Genomic DNA, 22,651 nt, shown 5'->3' with positions numbered 1-22,651 from the left:
TACATATGCAATGAACTAGTAATGAATGGGGAAGAGGTGGGGGTCCACAGATCGAAGTAAGGGAAAGATACCTGATATTCTTGAGATGTGGAGAGAAAACGTGGAAACTGAAAGGCAAAGATCTTACTTTTCCTCTCTCGGGAAATACATGATGATAGCAAGGACCAGGGAAGAGACGACAAGTGAGGAAGATGATCAACCTTCTCATCATGAAATCCTGAAGTGTTTGTGCTAGGATGCGGCTCGTTCACACACAATGGGAAGAGTAACTAGGAAAGACTTGCCTGGCGTTGTTGTTATGTGATCCCCGGGGTATTTCAATGAATCAGAGCAAATGCACAACGATCGGTATGTTGATACTTCTTAGAAAAGGCAGTAGTGATAATGGGAATATCCATATCACAGAGACTGACTGAGGGAATGTAGATCCTCATAAAAACAGAGGGCAGTGGAGATGCAAGATCCTAGTGTATAAATATAGAATGTCACTGAGCACACCCGGATGTAAGAGACTTACTGATTCATCATTATTAGGTCTTATATTAACACATATTAGCATTGAGAACATTATATATATATATATATATATATATATATATATATATATATATATATATATATATATATATATATATATATGTATATATGTATTATTTATTTATTATACTTTGTCGCTGTCTTCCGCGTTAGCGAGGTAGCGCAAGTAAACAGACGAAAGAATGGCCCAACCAACCCACATACACATGTATATACATACACGTCCACACACGCACATATAAATACCTATACATCTCAACGTATACATGTATATACACACGCAGACATATACATATATACACATGTACATAATTCATACTGTTTGCCCTTATTCATTCCCGTCGTCACCCTGCCACACATGAAATGACAACCCCCTCCCCCCGCATGTGCGCGAGATAGCGCTAGGAAAAGACAACAAAGGCCACATTCGTTCACACAGTCTCTAGTTGTCATGTAATAATGCACCGAAACCACAGCTCCCTTTCCACATCCAGACCCTACAAAACTTTCCATGGTTTTCCCCAGACGCTTCACATGCCCTGGTTCAATCCATGGACAGCACGTCGACCCCGGTATACCACATCGTTCCAATTCACTCTATTCCTTGCACGCCTTTCACCCTCCTGCATGTTCAGGCTCCGATCACTCGAAATCTTTTTCACTCCATCCTTCCACCTCCAATTTGGTCTCCCACTTCTTCTCGTTCCCTCCACCTCTGACACATATATCCTCTTGGTCAATCGTTCCTCATTCATTCTCTCCATGTGACCAAACCATTTCAAAACACCCTCTTCTGCTCTCTTAACCACACTCCTTTTATCACCACACATCTCTCTTACCCTTTCATTACTTACTCGATCAAACCACCTCACACCACATATACGTCCTCAACCATCTCATTTCCAGCACATCCACCCTCATCCGCACAACTCTATCTATAGCCCACGCCTCGCAACCACATAACTTTGTTGGAACCACTATTCCTACAAACATACCCATTTTTGCTTTCTAAGATAACGTTCTCGACTTCCAAACATTTTTCAACGCTCCCAGAACTTTCGCCCCCCTCCCCCACCCTATGACTCATTTCCGCTCCCATGGTTCCATCCACTGCTAAATCCGCTCCCAGATATCTAAAACACTTCATTTCCTCCAGTCTTTTATTTATTATACTTGATCGCCATTTCCCGCTTCAGTGAGGTAGCGCAAGGAAACTGACGAAGAATGGCCCATCCACTCATATACACATATATACATGCATAAACGCCCATGCACGTACGTATACATGTATATTCATATACGTATCAACATATACACATATACATACTTATACATACACATACACATATACACATATACATACTTATACATACACATACACATATACATATATACACATGTACATATTCATACTTGCTAGCCTTCATCCATTGCTGTCGCTACCACCGTCCCACAGGAAACAGCATCGCTACCTCCTGCTTCACCGAGGTAGCACCAGGAAAACAGACAAAAAAAGGCCACATTCGTTCACACTCAGTCTCTAGCTGCCATATGTAATGCACCGAAACCACAGCTCCCTATCAACATCCGGGCCCCACAGACCTTTCCATGGTTTACCCTAGACGCTTCACATGCCCTGGTTCAGTCCATTGACAACACATCCACTCCGGTATAACACATCGTTCCAATTCACTCTATTCTTTGCACGCCTTTCACACTGCTGGATGTACAGGCCCCGATCGCTCAGAATCTTTTTCACTCCATCTCTCCACCTCCAATTTGGTCTCCCACTTGTCCTCATTCCCTCTACCTCTGACACATATATCCTCTTAGTCAATCTTTCCTCACTCATTCTCCCCATATGTCCATACCATTTCAACACACCCTCTTCTGCTCTCCCAGCAACAATTTTCTTTATTACCACACATCTCTCTTACCCTTTAATCACTTACTCGATCAAACCACCTCACACCACATATTGTTCTCCAGCATTTCAGATCCAGTATATCCACCCTTTTCCTCACAACTCTATTTATAGCCCATGCCTGGCACCATATAATATTGCTGGAATTACTATTCTTTCAAATATATATATATATATATATATATATATATATATATATATATATATATATATATATATATATATATATATTTTATCGAGGATGTAAGGCATGTGTACGTGTAGGAAGAGAGGAAAGTGATTGGTTCTCAGTGAATGTCGGTTTGCGGCAGGGGTGTGTGATGTCTCCATGGTTGTTTAATTTGTTTATGGATGGGGTTGTTAGGGAGGTGAATGCAAGAGTTTTGGAAAGAGGGGCAAGTATGAAGTCTGTTGTGGATGAGAGAGCTTGGGAAGTGAGTCAGTTGTTGTTCGCTGATGATACAGCGCTGGTGGCTGATTCATGTGAGAAACTGCAGAAGCTGGTGACTGAGTTTGGTAAAAAGTGTGAAAGAAGAAAGTTAAGAGTAAATGTGAATAAGAGCAAGGATATTAGGTACAGTAGGGTTGAGGGTCAAGTCAATTGGGAGGTAAGTTTGAATAGAGAAAACTGGAGGAAGTAAAGTGTTTTAGATATCTGGGAGTGGATCTGGCAGCGGGTGGAACCATGGAAGTGGATCATAGGGTGGGGGAGGGGGCGAAAATCCTGTGAGCCTTGAAGAATGTGAGGAAGTCGAGAACATTATCTCGGAAAGCAAAAATGGGTATGTTTGAAGGAATAGTGGTTCCAACAATGTTGTATGGTTGCGAGGCGTGGGCTATGGATAGAGTTGTGCGCAGGAGGGTGGATGTGCTGGAAATGAAATGTTTGAGGACAATGTGTGGTGTGAGGTGGTTTGATCGAGTAAGTAACGTAAGGGTAAGAGAGATGTGTGGAAATAAAAAGAGCGTGGTTGAGAGAGCAGAAGAGGGTGTTTTGAAATGGTTTGGGCACATGGAGAGAATGAGTGAGGAAAGATTGACCAAGAGGATATATGTGTCGGAGGTGGAGGGAACGAGAAGTGGGAGACCAAATTGGAGGTGGAAAGATGGAGTGAAAAAGGTTTTGAGTGATCGGGGCCTGAACATGCAGGAGGGTGAAAGGATAGCAAGGAATAGAGTGAATTGGATCGATGTGGTATACCGGGGTTGACGTGCTGTCAGTGGATTGAATCAGGGCATGTGAAGCGTCTGGGGTAAACCATGGAAAGCTGTGTAGGTATGTATATTTGCGTGTGTGGACGTATGTATATACATGTGTATGGGGGTGGGTTGGGCCATTTCTTTCGTCTGTTTCCTTGCGTTACCTCGCAAACGCGGGAGACAGCGACAGAGCAAAATATATATATATATATATATATATATATATATATATATATATATATATATATATATATATATATATATATATATGGAAAAAGTGATCGTAAAATATTTGAGTTTGATTACGTGGTATGCGTGAATACTGGATTGGGGAGGTCTCACAAAACATGGGAATATATGGAGAAGACATGAATAGAATGATATCGTGTCTTGACCCGTATATACATAAGTCCTTGCTCCTGAGAGTCTCATACAGATGACGAGCTTTCAGTTCTCAGATGTGCAAAACTCGGTATTCTGAAGCGAGGACAGTGGGTGGACTTAAGCTGGTAGAAGCGACAGTGAGAAGATTGTGGTTGGAAGACCCTAAGGTGGATTAAGCAGTATATTGACGGTTGAAGAATTCATATGTAAATGAGTGGTTGTGTGTTGGAAGAGTGGTCGGGAACTTGGGTTGACTGTTTGACTATCTGTTTCAGAGAAGAAAGGAAAAAGTATTCGCCTCAGCTCCACTGGTATCACCCCGGATAGATCCTACCCAGTTCCTGTGGTGTGCGTTGAATTCCCCTGCATAGAGGTATTGACTACATGGATATGGAGAGCACTGCTCTGTGTCAGGAAGTCCAATAGTACGAGAGATATGTACAGTTGGAGGAATGTGTGTGTGTGTGTGTGTGTGTGTGTGTGTGTAAACATAAAAGCAAAGGTTTAGAGAAAAATAAAATTTAAGGCAATAAAGCATCAAAGTTTGGAGACAGGATGCACTAGGCAGGCAGTGGGTGTTCTGGTGTTGCAGTTGGCGTACGCACCAGCCTCGGAATAGAGCCGAAGGTAGAGCATAAAGTTCGAGCTCTGACACTGTACTAGGGTGCGGGGTGGGAGCTTTGGACCCTCTGGTTTCAGAGGGAGGTATGTTTACAGAAAGAAGGTTAGATTTGAGACCTCGAACGTTGCAGAAATGAACGGAGTATGAGTCAGTTCTGGGATATGTGTCTGGGAGAATGGAGTAGCTTCCAGTCATCTGATGTCTGTCACTGGAGCCATCCAGCCTCCCTCGACCGTTGGTGTTGTTCCAGTTCAGTACCTGAAAAACTGTACCATGTGGCTGTGGTCGGTGGACTTGGTTACCCTACATCACACGTACCAACTGGTCATGGATCTGTGCCTTCCTAATACTGCCTCACTAAGTCAAGAAATTCAGTTCGCCGTTACCGCATTTGTGAGGTAGCTCCAGGATCAGACGGAAAAAAATGGCCCAGTTTGCATTCGTTCTCTATCTGTCATGTATAAAGCACCGAAACCACAGACCTTTTTGGCTGCTTTATATGCCCTGGTTCAGTCTTTTGTCAGCAGGTCGCCCCATATATACCACATCGCTCTCGTTCACTGTATCCTGTGCACGCCGTACACCCACTTGCATGCTCAGGCCCCAAGCACTCAAAACATTTTTCACCCCAGCCTTCCATCTCCAATTTGTTTTCCCCCATCTCCTTGTTCCCTCCACTTCTGACATATATCCTCTTTTTCAGTTTCTCCTTACTCGTTATTTCCTATGTCCAAGACATTCAGTTTACCCTCCTCAACCCTCTCAACCATACTCTTCTTATTACGGCGCTTCTCTCTTACTCCATCATCTTTTACTTGATGAACCTTCCTCACACCACATATTGTACTCATATCTTTCATTTCCAAAACATTCAACCTCTTCCTTACTTTCACACAACACACTCGGCACTCCTGTACCTTCAAGCATGCCCATCTTCGTCCTCCTCAACAGTGACCTCTCTTTCCACGGAATCCTCATTGCTGCTAAGACATTCGCTGCCCTCCCTCCCCACCTGACTCATTTTAACTTTTTTACCTTCTCTGGTGTCTCTCACTTCGTTATCCCATCAGTCACTGCCCTTCCTCACATGCCTAACTTCCGCATGCCACACACTCTCCTCGCACATGTCATTAGTGGAGTCAACGGAACTAGGATAAACATCTTTCATCATAAAGTATTCTTCCGTACGCATTTAGATACGTTGACCCTTCACTTGTAAGAGTTAGGCGGCGTCTCGTTGACAGTACCCACTGCAATCTTAGTTATAATACAAATAATGATAGAAAAGGGGACATTCTTATCTTAAATTAAACTAGACTTTGTTTTTTCCATTTTAATCCATGGATATGAAAAATGTAGTAAGGTAAATAATGAGTACAAAATAGAAAAGTCTTCAGTCACAATTTGTTAATATCATCTCAAGAATTACAATGTTTTATTATTCTGAAATTAGTTATGTCGATCTTTTAACACAAGTTGTATGGAAAGATAATATAAAATGCGTCTTACACAATGTACTGACACCGAGCGTTATTAAGCGTAAACCCAGACATCGTGTATTCGTAAAGACTACGAGAATCTATATTATGTACACAACCTATGACAGTATGAATATGTTCAAAACAGATATGGACGAGCTGTTGGTGAAGCAGTCGTCACAGTTGTAAGTAACAGATGTAAAGCAACAACCGTCTGCTGTGGGCAACAGATGTGAAGCAACAGACATCTATCGTAGGGAACAGAAGTGAAGCAACAACCATCTATCATACGCAACAGATGTGAAGCAACAGATGAAGGGAAATGCCCGTAGTTGTAGGCATCAGATGTGAAACAGTAACCCAGTGTTGTAGGAAACAGATTTGAACGTTCCTCAGCTCTGGAAAACAATTGCAAATGGACGATTTTTAGGAAAAAAAAAAAAGAGGCTCATCCAAGTGGTAGATGCAGGAGGGACAACCCGCTCTCCGGCAACCTACTCTACACCGTCGTCGTGAGTGTGAGGTACATGCTGTACCTCGCACTCACGGAGCCTCATGATCTGTCCCCGGGGACACTCATCTCCCATCAGTGTACACTTGATGATAACCATTAATCCAGCATATCGGGTTCTCCAGCCTCCAGTTGAGGTACTCCTGTGCCACTTACCTTAGAGAGGACTGTCCCAACCCAACAGGCCCTTGCGTTGCACTGTGTATATTAAATTTTAAGAAAGCAGTTGGAGAAGTCTCAGAATACAGTCGGATCCGTTACAGGATAAGTGTCGGACGCCCGGGAAGCCTCGGGTCATCCGAGACTGAGCCGGTAGCGACTCTGGACCTTCACTGAGTCATCGTCTTTCTTCCTGGTGTACAGTCCAAACCTCGGGTCCTTCTCTCTCTCCTTCTTGGTGGCGTAGTATTCCAGCCTTTTGATGATACACTGGTGGCAGTTTTCCTTCGCGTGGTCGATGGGGAGGAAGCCGTCGCAGTCACCGATATCATGGCGAGCGTCGTTGTCCAGAAGGATTCGAACCAGGGATTCGTTGCCGAGTCGAGCCGCAAGATGAAGCGGGGTGAGGCCTCGATGGTCCGTGGTGTTGATGTTGGCTCCGCTGTTGATGAGGATGTACATATCCGACATGATGTCGCTCTTGCCTGTGGGAAGAAAGTGAGGTACCACGTCAGGTCACACAACGTGTTAATGAAGGAGGTCAGTTGTCAGTATAGTTCCCTCGGAATTGTCCAGGATCGTCCTGTGTTATGACTTAACTAGTCCCTGTCGTGTACATGGACACCCCCCCTCCCCCCAACTCCCAACAAGGAGGTTCCTCACTGTTACGATACCGTATTAATATTCGTAAGGAAGTTTTCCAGACATAAACCTTGTGGGTGAAATGTAATATTCCTCATAATTTCATAACATTATTATTTCTGGTCGTTGAATCTTTGATTAATGTGAAGAAATTGTAACCAGAATTATTCAGTATATTAAAAAGAATATTCGGTTTATTTTCCTTGGAGTTAATTGCGAGTTATTCAAGAAAATGACTCTATATCTCTGAGTCTTTCATCATAAAACTTATTTCTGAGTGACAGAATTTGTTTTGTTGATCCCCTTTGTATACTTCCTAGTTTTTCTTTGTCCTTAATGAAGTCTGACGAGCAGAACTGAACAGCATATTGCTGATGATGTCAGACCAAGGCTTCATAAGAAGTGAGTAATGTATCATTTCTATAGTGCATATATAAAACCTAACAATCTATTTGCTTCGTTATATATACTCATATATGCTCATCAAATTAGTGTCTTTTTCTTCTTGTACTTCTAATGATAACTTACCGAACATTCTTGGTTGCGTCTGTACACTTGCAGGATTAATCCAGCGGTCTATATTTACATCCAGGTCATATAAAATCAGGGGGACCAGACTTCGAATCCCCACAAGAGCTGATAAACCATTTGTGAAGTGTAAAGTCTGGCTTGAGCTTCCGCCCTGCTGACCTTATGTCACGATTGAAACCTCAGGAGTGACGCTACCAGTGGATTAGCACGGTATGCACAACCTTACCAAACTTGGTCGGATATATTTAGCCTGGAACAGACTGATGAGCCGGCGAACAAAGAAAGGCTGTGTCGTTCCTGCAATTCATAACATTTGCCACGTTGCAAACTGCGTGGCAAGTTGTGTATGTACGTTTAACGCCTATAAAACGACGAGTCGTGTTGCATATTGTTGGGTGGTGTTGAAAAATACCTTTGGTGAGTCTCTCTTTCTCTCTCTCTCTCTCTCTCTCTCTCTCTCTCTCTCTCTCTCTCTCTCTCTCTCTCTCTCTCTGAGTGATTGCAGATAAGAATTACATATTCAAAAAGCACTCTGGTAACACAGTTGTTTAAAGGCAAAAAGAAAAAGTGTGGTATGATAATGAGAACTAACTCAACGGGAGATGGAAAACTCACGATGAGGAGTTGAACGTGTTACTCACAGCTGCTGCCTCCTGTGGTCACCAGACATAAACAGCGTTGAGAGAATTCTCGCCCATTTCGGAAGCAAAATTGACCGATTGGTAGGTAATGTACCTGTTGGAGGACGTCCGTATTCTTCGTTTATGATTTCTGTTCTGCTCTAATGGAATCATTATCACTGCACGGAAACAATTATAAGAGTGGAATTTTCCTTTTCCACACATTATTTATTGTTCGATATTAGATAACTCGCTCATGGTAGGTTTGCGAGGAAGACGGAGAATATGAGTCGGATGGCAGTGATGTAGAATATATACATGTGAAAACTGGAAGATGTCTTTCCCGTCTGAAGGCTGCGGGTAACGCTTAGCTTTCATTTAAATGTTGAATTTCATCGGTATTAAAATACATGTTCTGTTATCATGCGCTAAGCATCATTATGCAGTCCGGCGCTAAGTATCATTAGCTTCGAGAGGTAAACATTGACTCAGTCTGATATCTGTACAGATTTTAAAATCTGACTCTTCTATACTCAGGTCACCAACTTCTGCAGTTTCTCTTTTGAATCTATCACCAGTACTATATCATCAGCAAACACGACGCAACACGGGACAGCTTAAGACAGTACAGGACACAACACGGGACAGCTCAAGACACAGGACGAGACAGTACAGGACGCAACACGGGACAGCTCAAGATGCAGGACGAGAGAGTACAGGACGCAACACGGGACAGCTCAACATGCAGGACGAGACAGTACAGAACGCAATACGAGACAGAACAGGAAGTAACGAAGGACAGTACAGAACTCAATACGGGACAGCTCAAGACGCAGGACGGGACGGAGGAGGACGTACTGGCAGCATAGTGGAGCGGCGTCCGGCCCAGCCTGTCCACGGCGGCCACGTTGCTCTCCTTCTTGACCAGGCGTCGGAGGACGGCGTCGGAGCCGCCCCACCTGACGGCGTAGTGTAGGGGCGTGGCGCCTGTCCTGTCAGCCTTCTTGATGCTGCAGCCGTTGTTGATGAGGAAGAGGACCAGCGGTTCGTGCCCGTTGTAGATGGCGTGGTGTATCGCTGTACGACCCTCGGAGTCCGTCTCGTTGATGTTGTAGTCTGATGTACACACAACAGAACATGATCATGAATCTCTCTCTCTCTCTCTCTCTCTCTCTCTCTCTCTCTCTCTCTCTCTCTCTCTCTCTCTCTCTCTCTCTCTCTCTATCTATCTATCTATCTCTCTGTATGTATATATATATATATATATATATATATATATATATATATATATATATATATTTTTTTTTTTTTTTTTTTTTTTTTCATACGATTCGCCATTTCCCGCGTTTGCGAGGTAGCGATAAGAACAGAGGACTGGGCCTTAGAGGGAAAATCCTCACCTGCCCCCTTCTCTGTTCCTTCTTTTGGAAAATTAAAAAAAAAAAAAAAAAAAAAAAAAACGAGAGGGGAGGATTTCCAGCCACCCGCTCCCTCCCCTTTTAGTCGCCTTCTACGACACGCAGGGAATACATGGGAAGTATTCTTTCTCCCCTATCCCCTAGGGATAAAATATATATATATATATATATATATCATAGGGTGGGGGAGGGGGCGAAAATTCTGGGAGCCTTGAAGAATGTGTGGAAGTCGAGAACATTATCTCGGAAAGCAAAAATGAGTATGTTTGAAGGAATAGTGGTTCCAACAATGTTGTATGGTTGCGAGGCGTGGGCTATGGATAGAGTTGTGCGCAGGAGGATGGATATGCTGGAAATGAGATGTTTGAGGACAATGTGTGGTGTGAGGTGGTTTGATCGAATAAGTAACGTAAGGGTAAGAGAGATGTGTGGAAATAAAAAGAGCGTGGTTGAGAGAGCAGAAGAGGGTGTTTTGAAGTGGTTTGGGCACATGGAGAGAATGAGTGAGGAAAGATTGACCAAGAGGATATATGTGTCGGAGGTGGAGGGAACGAGGAGAAGAGGGAGACCAAATTGGAGGTGGAAAGATGGAGTGAAAAAGATTTTGTGTGATCGGGGCCTGAACATGCAGGAGGGTGAAAGGAGGGCAAGGAATAGAGTGAATTGGAGCGATGTGGTATACCGGGGTTGACGTGCTGTCTGTGGATTAAATCGGGGCATGTGAAGCGTCTGGGGTAAACCATGGAAAGCTGTGTAGGTATGTATATTTTGCGTGTGTGGATGTATGTATATACATGTGTATGGGGGTGGGTTGGGCCATTTCTTTCGTCTGTTTCCTTGCGCTACCTCGCAAACGCGGGAGACAGCGACAAAGCAAAAAAAAAAAAAAAAAAAAAGATATATATATATATATATATATATATATATATATATATATATATATATATATATATATTATCCCTGGGGATTGGGGAGAAAGAATACTTCCCACGTATTCCCTGCGTGTCGTAGAAGGCGACTAAAAGGGAAGGGAGCGGGGGGCTGGAAATCCTCCCCTCTCGTTTTTCTTTTTAATTTTCCAAAGGAAGGAACAGAGGAGGGGGCCAGGTGAGGATGTTTCCTCAGAGGCCCAGTCCTCTGTTCTTAACGCTACCTCGCTGACGCGGGAAATGGCGAATAGTATGAAAGAAAGATATATATATATATATATATATATATATATATATATATATATATATATATATATATATATATATATATATATATATATATATATATATATATATATATATATATATATATATATATATATATATATATATATATATATATATATATATATATATATATATATATATATATATATATATATATATATATATATATATATATATATATATATATATATATATATATATATATATATATATATATTCGCTGCCATGGCTACTCCCAGGTACGTTATTCACTTCGCTTCCTCCAAGTTTTCTCCTTTTAAGCTCATTCCCCAAATAACCTGTCCCTCAACCCTGCTGAATTTAATAACCTTACTTTTGTTCACATGTTTTCTCAACTTCCTCCTGTCACGAACTCTTCCAAACTCGAGTCACCAACTTCAGCAATTACTCTTTTGACTCTGCCACCAGTGCTATATCATCGGCAAACAACAACTGGTTCATACCTTACAGACTTCATATTCGCCATTCTTTCCAAGACTCTTGCATTTGCCTTCCTTACCACCCCATGCATAAACAAATTGAACAGCCATAGGGACATTACGCACCCCTGCCGCGGACCAACCTTAGCGTGGAACATATATTTTCTTCTCTCTCCCTACTCGTACACAAGCCTTACACCATTGATTAAAACTTCTCTGATTCTAGCAGCTTTCCTCCCACACTGTATAGTAAGATTTTCCACAAGGCGTCTCTGTCAGCCCTATCATATGCTTTCTCCAGGTCCATGAATACCACATGTAAATCCATCTGTTTCTCTCTGTATTTCTCACACACATTCATTAAAGCAAATACCTCATCCACACATCCTCTACCACTTTTGAAACCACTTTACTCCTTTCCAATCTGATGCTCAATGCATGCCTTCACCCTTTCGATCAATATCCTTCCTTACAACGTACCAGGTACGCTCAACAAACATTCATCTGTAGTTTGAACGCTCACCTTTATCCCCCTTGCTTTTCTACAGTGGCACTATACATGCATAACGCCAATCCTCAGACATCCCACCATGATTCATACTCACACTGAATCCTTACCAATTAATCAACAACACAGTCCTCTTTCTGAATATATTAATCTGAAGTGCCATCCACTCCAGTCGCATTGCCACGTTTCATCACCCGTAAGGCTTTCACCATCTCCTCTCTCTTCACCAAACTACTCTCCATTACCCTCTCACTTCTTATACCGTCTCAGTCCAAACACCCGACATCTACCACTGTATCATCACACACATTCAACAGTCCTTCAACATACTCCATATCCTCTTTACTTCATCTCCACCTGTTACCACTTCCCCTTTTGCCCCATTAAATGGTGTTCTTATTTGTCTTCTTGTTTTTCTCACATTATCAACCTTCTAAAACATATTATTCTCCCTTTACTGATACTTGCTCACTTTCTCAATCCTTGCACCTTCCTTCTGATCTCTCGTTTTCCCTTGTACATCCCCCAACCATTTACACTCCTTCCCTGCAAGTACCACCAAAAGCTCCTTTGTTTTCTCTTTCGCAATCAGTTTTACTTCTTCATCCAACCACTCAATACCCTTTCTAATCTGCCCACCTTCCAACTTTCGCATGCTACATACATCTCTCGCACATGCCAGCATACTTCCGTATTTACCTCCCACTCCTCACCTACTTCCCTTCCTCTATTTACTCTCAACTTTTGCCATTCTGCCCATCTCCAATCAAAATGGTCATAAATGATACACCACAATATAAAGAACAAAACAGGGATGAAACACATCTCAAAATGTTACAAATGAGAACGGTGATGTAGCATATTATGTTGATCGGTGGACGGTGTTCCTTCGTTTCCGACTGCGTACGTTGATGACATTTTTGTCGTCATAGGGAACGAAAAGCACCTTGAGAAACTACAGGAGGCTATGGAGGAGACATCTGTGCCGAGATTCAGGAGTTAGGTGTGGGCAACAAGATCACTTTTCTTGATGTAGACACCGGGCTCATAATAGGGAACACCAAACCAGTGTTCATTGTCAGTCTACTGATTTGAGCTGAAGACTGAACGCTGCGAGTGAGTGCCCCCGAAAGGTACAAATTTAGCGTTATCAGAGCCTACCTAAGTCGTACTTACAATAACTATTCACCACGGGATCTCTTCCACCAAGGAATCAAGGTCAATTTTTTTTTTAATGAACAGTGGTTTTTCTAATCATATCATTGATAAAGAGACAAGTGTTCCTCCTAACTCGAGTGGTTGATCAAGCCAGATGTCTCCTGCGTGACTGACACATCCTGAAGATGATAGCTAGGAACACTGCCTGCAACATCCCTGAAGATCGTCTTAGCGTCATTTACTACAAGAACATGAAAAATAGTGACGACATCGTGAGAAACAACCTCCCACAGAGCAATAACCCACTACAGTCTTCCACTGTAGCTCACTAGTGCTCCTGTCCAGTTGAAGTTGTAAACTTCAAGACAGTAGGAACTACATCGGTATGACTACTGCGTCACTCAGTCGATGCTTAACACTTCATCTTAAAAACAGAGGTCCTAAACTACGTAAGAAACAGTCACATCACCTAAGAATATCACTCTTCAGCATCTTACTGAAAACACGATAATGCTGAAACATTACCACGACCCTACCAGACTACAGGTGACAGAAGCCATGTACATGAGAGTATATAATACCTTCATAAATCAAAAGGTTACAGGACAAGCCAGGACTTTACAATTATTCTCTTCTGCATCCCAAGTGGATACAGTCTCTACTTCCGCCGGACTTTCCCAGGTGCGTAGACCTGAGGCAAGCCCCCAAATCGTTGATCTAACAAGTTTGACCCTAACGTCCACAATACCATCATGAACACCGAGGGAACACGGTCCACCGATCAACATATCATCTGCGTCACCGCTGTGATCTGTAGCACCTCAAGATGTGATTCGTTCCCGTTTTGTTCTTCACATTGTGTTGTATCATTTATGTTTGATTTGACTCGAGATGGGTAGTGCTCTTGTGCCCAACATGTCTCACATATTTCAAGGATGAAATAGAATGAATATAGGACATTTCATTTGCACTTTTATTTGATGAAGCAAAACGTGTGGTGAGAAAAATTGAACAAGAAATGAAAATTAGTGTGTTAAATATGCATTGGTCTTTAACAAACCATTTATCAAAGAAAATATTCTGACTGCCTACACAAAAATACGATTATAGATTATACTATTATACTTCGTCCCTGTTTCCCGCGTCAGCGAGGTAGCACCAGGAAACAGACGAAGAATGGCCCGTCCACTCACATACACATATATGTACGTAAACGCCCATACACACAATATACATACATATACATACCAACATGTACACATATACATACATATACATACGCATACACAGACATATGCATATATAAACATGTACATATTCATATTTGCTTGCCTTCGTCCATTCTTGGCGCTACCCCCCCACAGGAAACTATATATATATATATATATATATATATATATATATATATATATATATATATATATATATATATATGGGAATGAATAAAGGCAGACAGTGTGAATTGTGTGCATGGGTATATATGTATGTGTCTGTGTGTGTATATATAAGTGTACATTGAGATGTATAGGTATGTATATTTGCGTGTGTGGACGTGTATGTATATACATGTGTATGGGGGTGGGTTGGGCCATTTCTTTCGTCTGTTTCCTTGCGCTACCTCGCAAACGCGGGAGACAGCGACAAAGCAAAATAAATAATAATAAATATATATATATATATATATATATATATATATATATATATATATATATATATATATATATATATACAAACACATAGAGAGAGAGTAAGAGTGATGGGTATAACAAAAGGTGTCAGCATCATGCGGGAAAGAATTATATTGTTGGGGTAAACACTTGTTGATCGTCTCACCATTGTCTAGGAGGACCTCAGTAGCGGCCAGGTTGCCCATAGTTGCGCAGTAGTGCATCACGAGCTGGTCCTCGCCTACGTCAGTCATGCCGAGGCTGCCGGGGGAAGAAGTATCGTCCCTTCAGATATGTTAGGTAGTGAGGGAAAGGTTTAAGTTCAGACTGTCGTGCCCGAGATAGATGGTGGGGGAAAGGTTAAGTTCAGACAATGTCGTAAACAGGATACATCAGACAACGGGGAAAGGTTAAGTTCAGATGTTATCATACTCTCCTCAGTAATTAATGACTTTGAACATTTCACTGTTGTAGAAAGCCTTAAATGACAAATACCTGACCATAAGAATTATTTGTAATCGACTTAACAAAAAGACACGAGTCAGTGAGGTGAAGCTTCTCCTCATATTCCTGTAACTCGTCAGTATCAGGCAAGAAACAGTATTCCGTGATGGGACAAAGGAAAACATGATGGAGACAGTCTGGATGCCATTATGTATGGGATTCGGGAACCGAGGGCTGACCCGCCTGTGCTCTCTCCTGTGATTTATAGCAGCCTAGAGTAAAGTCAGTCTTTGGGAACATGACGTGCCTATACTGTTGTGAACCATGGATGGTAGGAGATGTGGACTGATGGGTTGGAAAGGCTTCAATGATGTTAGGCCACGAGTAATATGCAAGTCTGTACAGGTATTTAGGTACTTATGTTTGTGCGTCTTTTGTTTAGGTGTATGTCTGTCTGTCTGTAGGTTTGTATGTCTCGCTATCTGTACGTGTGTATGTCCACTTGTCTGTAACCCCAGCGGTGAACATAGAAGTGCAAGAGTTATTTAAGAAAACGTGACCCTTATATCCGTATGTGTTCATATATTTACGTATGTATGTATATCATTGTACACCACGCTACTCACTTGACCAGAGCGTCCAGGGCTTTGTACCTCCTCTTCACAAGAGCGAACTGGAAGAGCGTCATTCCATCTCGGTCCTTAGCATCCTTGGCAGCTCCCGCGCCCACCACTTCCTTCACAAGGAGCGGGGAATCGGCCATGATGGCGTGGTGGAGAACGCGCTGGTGGCGTCTGTCCCGCGCCTCTAGGTTGGCCCCCTCCCCCAGCAGGAAGGTCATGGCCTCCACCTGCTCGTTCTCCACAGCCACGTGTAGAGCCGTTCGTCCCACAGAGTCCTGCACAGGGAGAAGGCCAAGGCAGTTCGTGAGATCCTGCAGCCTCGGCAAGGGTTAAGCAAGGGAGGGCTTATACCACTTACGCATATAGGCGTTACGGTGGTAGTGCGAAGACGCATACTGCTGGCACGGGACAAGTATATGTTATACTGAGGGATCTTGAGACGGATACAGTTGATGAGAATGAAAAGAAAGAGGATGTAATGTAGATCTTTAATGAAGAGAAGTCTCACAGTAAATCATAGTGCACCCAAGGTATTTCTCAAATCTCCCTTTCTTATGGCAAGGCAGAGCCGGAATGAGAAACGTTTGCTATCAAGCCTCTGCCGAAATCCTAGAGTAACTTCCGATAACTGGAATGAAGTTGTGGGTATTAACGAGACAGATAGACACAGGCACAGACACACAACCATCCCCGAGACAAATGAACAGAATAAAGACATAACCTTCTGTATTCATAAGAATATGTTGGACATACACCTGCGGAGCCTTGATAAAAATTTATTTTTTTCTCTTTTCCTCTCAACCAAGATGGCCTTTGACTGAGACATGGTTTTGTCCGTGCTATGTGTAACACTAGAACAAACAAAAAACGAAAATGGGTATCGATGGCAGAGACCTGCCTTGTTAACAATAGTCTACCCTTCACGTGACCCCTGAACCCCCATCTTCGTTACCTGTGAACCATGGTCTACCCGTCATCTTGTCAACCATAGTCTGTCTGTCATCTGTCCTTCAGAGCCTCACCTGTGCCTCAGTGGGCGCCCCGCGACGAGTTAGGAGACGGAGACAGTCGAGGCAGCCCACGCTGGCAGCAGCATGCAATAGCGGGCCAGCTTCCTCACCCTCCCCGGTCGCCAAATCGCCCCCAGACTCCAGCAGCAGGTCCAGCAGCGTCGAACACACCCGCGTCTGCCGGAGGGGAATACCTGTGTATGCTACTGAACACGGGCTGACTGTGTCCTGGACGAGGAAACACTTCTGTCGCGCTACGTGAGAGGTGAGGAAGTGCTACGGACGACCTGACGTCTTGTGGAAGAACTACACAGTATTGAGACAATAGTTTACAGGTGGGGAAGTTATCATGCTCAAGAAATTGAAAAAAAAGGTTCACCAGAGATCATTTAAAAGTCTCCAAAGTATACAATAAGAAGTAAGGCGCGTGCGTACCTTGCCGCGCTGCCTGGCCAGTATGGCAGCGTGCATGGGGGTGTGGCCGGCGTGGTCCTTGATGTTGACCTGAGCCCCGGCGCTCAGCAACACCTCGGTAGCGTCGCGCAGGCCGCCGTGGGCGGACAGGTGCAGTAGCGTCCGGCCATCCTGCATGGGCAGGAGAATACCGCTAATATCTCATCTTCCTTGTGCGTAACAGAAGGATTGAACTATATTGATCCTTATTGAGATGTGGCGAGGAAGAAGAACATGTCATGATGAACACCAACGCAGAATTGTGTTTGTGGAGGTACCAGAGATGACCTAACTCACTATATACTGCTTCCTTACGTAGCAACATAACATCACTCACACAGTCTTCACCACCGCCACAGAGGGACGGATGTTACCTCATACTTCTCTCGACACATCACAGTAATTACCGAGCAAACTTACCGCGACTTTACATAAAACGCGGAAAATTACTGTCCTTTCTTTTCTACAGAATGACCACAAATGAACACATTCATATGATTATACAAACGCACACACACACACACACACACACACACACACACACACACACACACACACACATACACGAGTGCTCTTCAAGTAATTAATTACACATACAAGACAGACGGAGACAGGTCGGCGGAGGAACATACACCAGCAGACTCACCTTATCTGCCATCTTGAGGGCTTGGCGTCCTTCCCACGGGTTGTCTATTAGAGGCTTCAGCAGCAACTGAGGGAAAAACTCTCTTAAATACATCGTTTACGCCTGCGTCTGTTTTATGTATTTGTGTGTGCTTGAATCTGTTTGTGTGTGTGTGTGTGTGTGTGTGTGTGTGTGTGTGTGTGTGTGTGTGTGTGTGTTTTGTTGCATCACCTTTTAAAGTGCTTATGTTTGTAGGTGTGCGTACGAAGGGATTGCAGTGGTAAGTGTTATAGAGGATGGTTTAAGTATGTGCGAGCGACTGAATGAGAGGAGATGGGGAGGAGGTCTTGGAAAGCGTAGAAATATCTAATAATGATATAATTACAATGATGCCGTATCTTGACCCATACAAGGCTCATGGATCATGATGAAATGTCTCCAAATGTGCTAAGGATTTTTGCACATACACTTGTCAAACCACTTCAAAAGTTGTTCAAGACATCACTGGGAAAGTGGTAGTACCAAAGGGTTGGATCAGGGTAAAAAGCATATGATTGTCTACAAGAAACGAGACTAGAAAAAGGCTTTGAACTATTGGTCGATATCTCTAGCGAGTGCGATCTGTAAGGTGCTGGAGAAGATAATCAGAAAGCAAATGGATGTCTTCCTTCAAAAGAGTGCCTACCTAATTGAGAGACAACACAATTTAAGGGAAAGGTGATCAAACGTAATGGAAATCTTGGATTTGAAGGAGAGAGTAAACTCTGAGACAAGAGAAGATTGGGTGGCTTGTCTGCACCCGGACTGCCAGGAATGGTAGAAAGATCAGTAGAAAAGTTGGATCTCCAGGCAGGAGTAAGGGGAGGACTACTTCGATGGTTACATTATCCTTAATGGAGAGGAGAAAAGGACGCATATCAAGGGAGCTTTTTCTAAATGGGTAAGTCTTTAGTGGCATATCGCAGGGGTCTGCCCTGAGACAGTCACTCTTCTTAACCTGTACGAATTACCTATCAGAAGAATTAGACCCCCTCCTTGAATATGTTTACGGATAATGCCAAGGCGATGAGGCAAGTGAAGAGCGAAAAGGATTGCATCTTCTTAAAGAGAACGTAAACAAAGTCTGAAATTGGTCTAAAACATGGTTGGTGAATCTCAGCGTGAATGAATGTGAGGTAATAAGGATGGGACAAAGTGAAAGAAAACCTCGATGTGAACATTATTTAACAGGAAATTAGCTGCAAGAATCTATATGAGGAACGTCGGAATTGACATCGTTTGTAAACTATCGCCAGAGTCCCACATTAGGAGAATAGTAAAGGAAACGAGCTGATTTTTGGAAGTAGGAAACACAGTCTATGGATGAGAAAATTTTTAGAAAACTTTTCGCATCCTGCATTAGGCCAAAATTGAAATATGTTTCTCAATTTGGGTGCACAGGAGGTTAAAGATGATACCTGAAGTAAGAGAGTTGGGGTCAGGGAAAGACTAGAGGCCTGAATGTTGCCCAACAGGGAAGAGAGAAGAGTGAGGGGTGACGAGACCACAAGCTTTTAGTTTTTAAATCCATTCGATGACGTAGACAGTGAAGCATTCTTCAGATGATGCAAGGATGCAATAGCCAGAGACTATAAAGTGAAATTTAGCAAGAAACCTTTTAGAGAAGATGCAAAGAAGTATTTCCATAGTGTAAAAGAAGTGAAAGTGAGAGGGTAAATATGTGAAAGTTTGAAGCAGGAAAGTCTGTGAGGCTTGACAGTGGATAATTGGGCTCTAGTTCCATTGCATTATACATGACAGATAAGAAATTGGACATGAGCAAATGAGGTCCTTCTTTCTGTTTCTGACGCTCGCTACCTCAATTTCTAGAGGATGGAACAGAAGGAGCCAGGCAAGGAGTGCTCATCCTTCTCGAAGGCTCAAGATGAGGTGTGTGGATGTAACCAAGATGAGAAGAAAGGAGAAATAAGTAGTATGTTTGAAAATGAAATCAGGATGTTCTGGCTGTAAGTAAAAGAAAGCTCAAGGGTAAAGAGGAAGAATGGTTTGGAAATGTATGAAAGTCAGGGGTTTATATAAGGGCAAGAACTAAGGAAGGGGTAGCACAACTGCTGAAGCAGTTGTGAGAATGTATGAAAGAGTGTATGGAAGAGAACCCCATTCTGATGTGGGTAAAAATGAGTGGATTGCGGGAGACTGGTTATTATTAGTGTTTATGCACTTATTCCTGAAAAAAAAAAGACGTTACGAGGCAAGTGTTTTGGGAACAGCTCATTAGTGTGTCAGCAGTTTTGATGCATGAGACCGGGTATTAGTGATGGGTGATTTAAATACGAAGGTGAGTAATGTGGCAGTTCAGAGTATAATTGAGTGGCATTGGGTATTCAGTAATGTGAATAAAAATGGTGAACATCTTGTGGAGATGCGTGCTAAAAAAGAACTGGTCATTAGGAATACCTGGTTAGAAAGATGGACATACGAGAGTAATAGGTATGTGATAAGGAAAGATGGTCAGCGGGCATTAATGGATTATATACTAACTGATAAACGTGCGAGTGACTTCTGGGTGTGAATGTGCTGAGAGGGGCAGCTGTGTAATTGAGCTTGGAAAAGAGATGTGTGAAGACATACCAGGAGAGTTTGAGTATAGAATGGTAAAATTTGAGAGTACATGAAACTAGAGGAATAGGTGAGGAATGGGAAGTATTTACAGAAGCAGCGTTGGCACGTGTGAGAGATGCATATGGCTTGCGTGAAATGGGAGATAGGCAGGTTGGAAAGGGTAGTGAGTGGTGAGATGACAAAGTTTCAAGCGGTTGGTTGTGGGGTGGACTCTGGGCCTGCCATAGCATGGGCCAATAGGCATCTTGCAATGTCCTCACTTCTTATGTTCTTTTGTAAAGTTGCGAGTGAAAATTAGGAGAAGTATATGGGCGGTACTTGCAGGGAAGGAGTGCAAATGATTGGAAGATGTATGAAAAAGAGCAGCAGGAGGTTAAGAGGACGGTGCAGGGTTTGAAAAAGAGGGTGAATGAGAGTTGGGGTGGGCGAGCATCATAAACTTCAGAAAGTGTAAGATGTTTTAAAAGGAGGTTGATAGTGGGCGAAAAATAAGTAAGAAATGGGGACTTTGGTGAAGTGGCCAAATGGGGAAGTGGTAACTGGTAGTAATTAAGTGAGGAGGAGATGGAGTGAATATTTCTGAAGGACTGTTGAATATGTTTGATGATAGGGTGGCAGATGTAGGGTGTTTTGGTCGGGTTAGTATGCAAAGTGAGAGAATCATGGAGAGTGGTTTGGTGAAGAGAGATAGAGGTGGTGAAGGCCTTGCGTACGTTGAAATGTGGCAAGGCGGCTGGAGTGGATGGTATACCGATTGAATATATGAAGAAAGGGAGTGACGGGTTGACAGTGTTGTTTATTGGTTAACAAGGATTTTCAGTATATGTATGGATCATGGTAAGGAGCCTAAGGACTGGCGGAATGCATATACAGTGCCACTGTATAAAGGCAAGGGGGATAGAAGTGAGTGTTCAAACTACAGAAGTATAAGTTTGTTGAGGGCACCTGGTAAGTTGTATGGGAAGGTATTGATTGGGAGGGTGAAGGCATCTACAGAGGATCAGGATAGTGGAGAGGAGCAGTATGGTTTCAGAAGTATAGAAGAAATAAGGCCACCTTGAGAACGTCGACAGAGTTGCCGACGGTGGCAAGATGTATGGGTGTCCGTCCGCGTCGCTTCTCGGCGGCGTCCGAGTCCGCCCCGGCTGCCAGGAGCGCCTCCACTACCCCCACCTCGCCAGACTCGACGGCGTAGTGCAGCGGCGTCCTCATGTCCAGGCCGGGGCGGTTCACCTGGCTCCCTGGTCAAGGGGCAAGATCACACACACTGTGAGACAAAAGTTTGACTGATGAGAGTAAAGTGACCATATAAGTAAGGTTGGCAGCAGTGTGCAGGGGAAGGGAGGAGGTTGTTAGGTCAGCATGTGGTGTGGTGGCCACTCTACGTACCATGCTGTAGTAGCAGCGTGACGGTGGCCACCTGACCCCTGCTGGCCGCCAGATGAAGGGCCGTCTGGTCGTGATCATCAGGTGTGTCCACCTCTACACCCTCCTCCACTAGCAGCCTCGTCAGCGTGGCTTCATCTCCCTCGGCAGCAGCAGTATGCAGGCCCTCCTTCTGCAGCTGCACCTGTAACCAACCCGCCAATAGACTTGTATCACGAGACGCTGTAATTCCAGGTCATGATCTAGAGTATCGGTGATTTAGATAACTGGTTGATAAGTTTCCTGACGATTGTTGTACTTTGTTCTTGTTGTCATGTAGTCTTTCTTTCATCTGTTCCCTCCAGAGCTCCCATTCAAGCATACCCAGTAAATAGTTAATGTCACTTAGATAATCAGTATCCAGTATAAAAGAAAATTAAGTTTTTGGTAACTTTCTGAAAGTAAAAAAAGCAAATGAAAAAGTGCGATATGA

General features: G+C 43.2%; 2 protein-coding genes across 4 annotated transcripts in view; one reads left to right on the top strand and one right to left on the bottom strand.

The window, feature by feature from the left end:
• Positions 1-22,651, top strand: part of LOC139749490 (uncharacterized) — a 225,073-nt gene that overhangs the window by 167,289 nt on the left and 35,133 nt on the right. The window lies entirely within an intron of this gene.
• LOC139749489 (uncharacterized) overlaps positions 5,986-22,651 on the bottom strand; it is a 53,733-nt gene continuing 37,067 nt past the window's right edge. For both annotated transcript variants that reach the window (XM_071663409.1, XM_071663410.1), the window contains 9 exons: positions 22,183-22,363; positions 21,850-22,034; positions 18,193-18,258; positions 17,529-17,678; positions 17,106-17,270; positions 16,087-16,358; positions 15,183-15,277; positions 9,467-9,724; positions 5,986-7,300 (listed from right to left, as the gene is read on the bottom strand). In XM_071663409.1, coding sequence (XP_071519510.1) covers positions 6,951-7,300; positions 9,467-9,724; positions 15,183-15,277; positions 16,087-16,358; positions 17,106-17,270; positions 17,529-17,678; positions 18,193-18,258; positions 21,850-22,034; positions 22,183-22,363 — 1,722 coding nt within the window. In that variant the 3' untranslated portion in view covers positions 5,986-6,950. The remainder of the gene's footprint in view (positions 7,301-9,466; positions 9,725-15,182; positions 15,278-16,086; positions 16,359-17,105; positions 17,271-17,528; positions 17,679-18,192; positions 18,259-21,849; positions 22,035-22,182; positions 22,364-22,651) is intronic.

This window comes from Panulirus ornatus, chromosome 7, assembly GCF_036320965.1.
Source record: "Panulirus ornatus isolate Po-2019 chromosome 7, ASM3632096v1, whole genome shotgun sequence".
NCBI lineage: Eukaryota > Metazoa > Arthropoda > Malacostraca > Decapoda > Palinuridae > Panulirus > Panulirus ornatus.
Note: the sequence above shows the minus strand (reverse complement) of the source record. Positions and strands in the feature narration are given on the sequence as shown.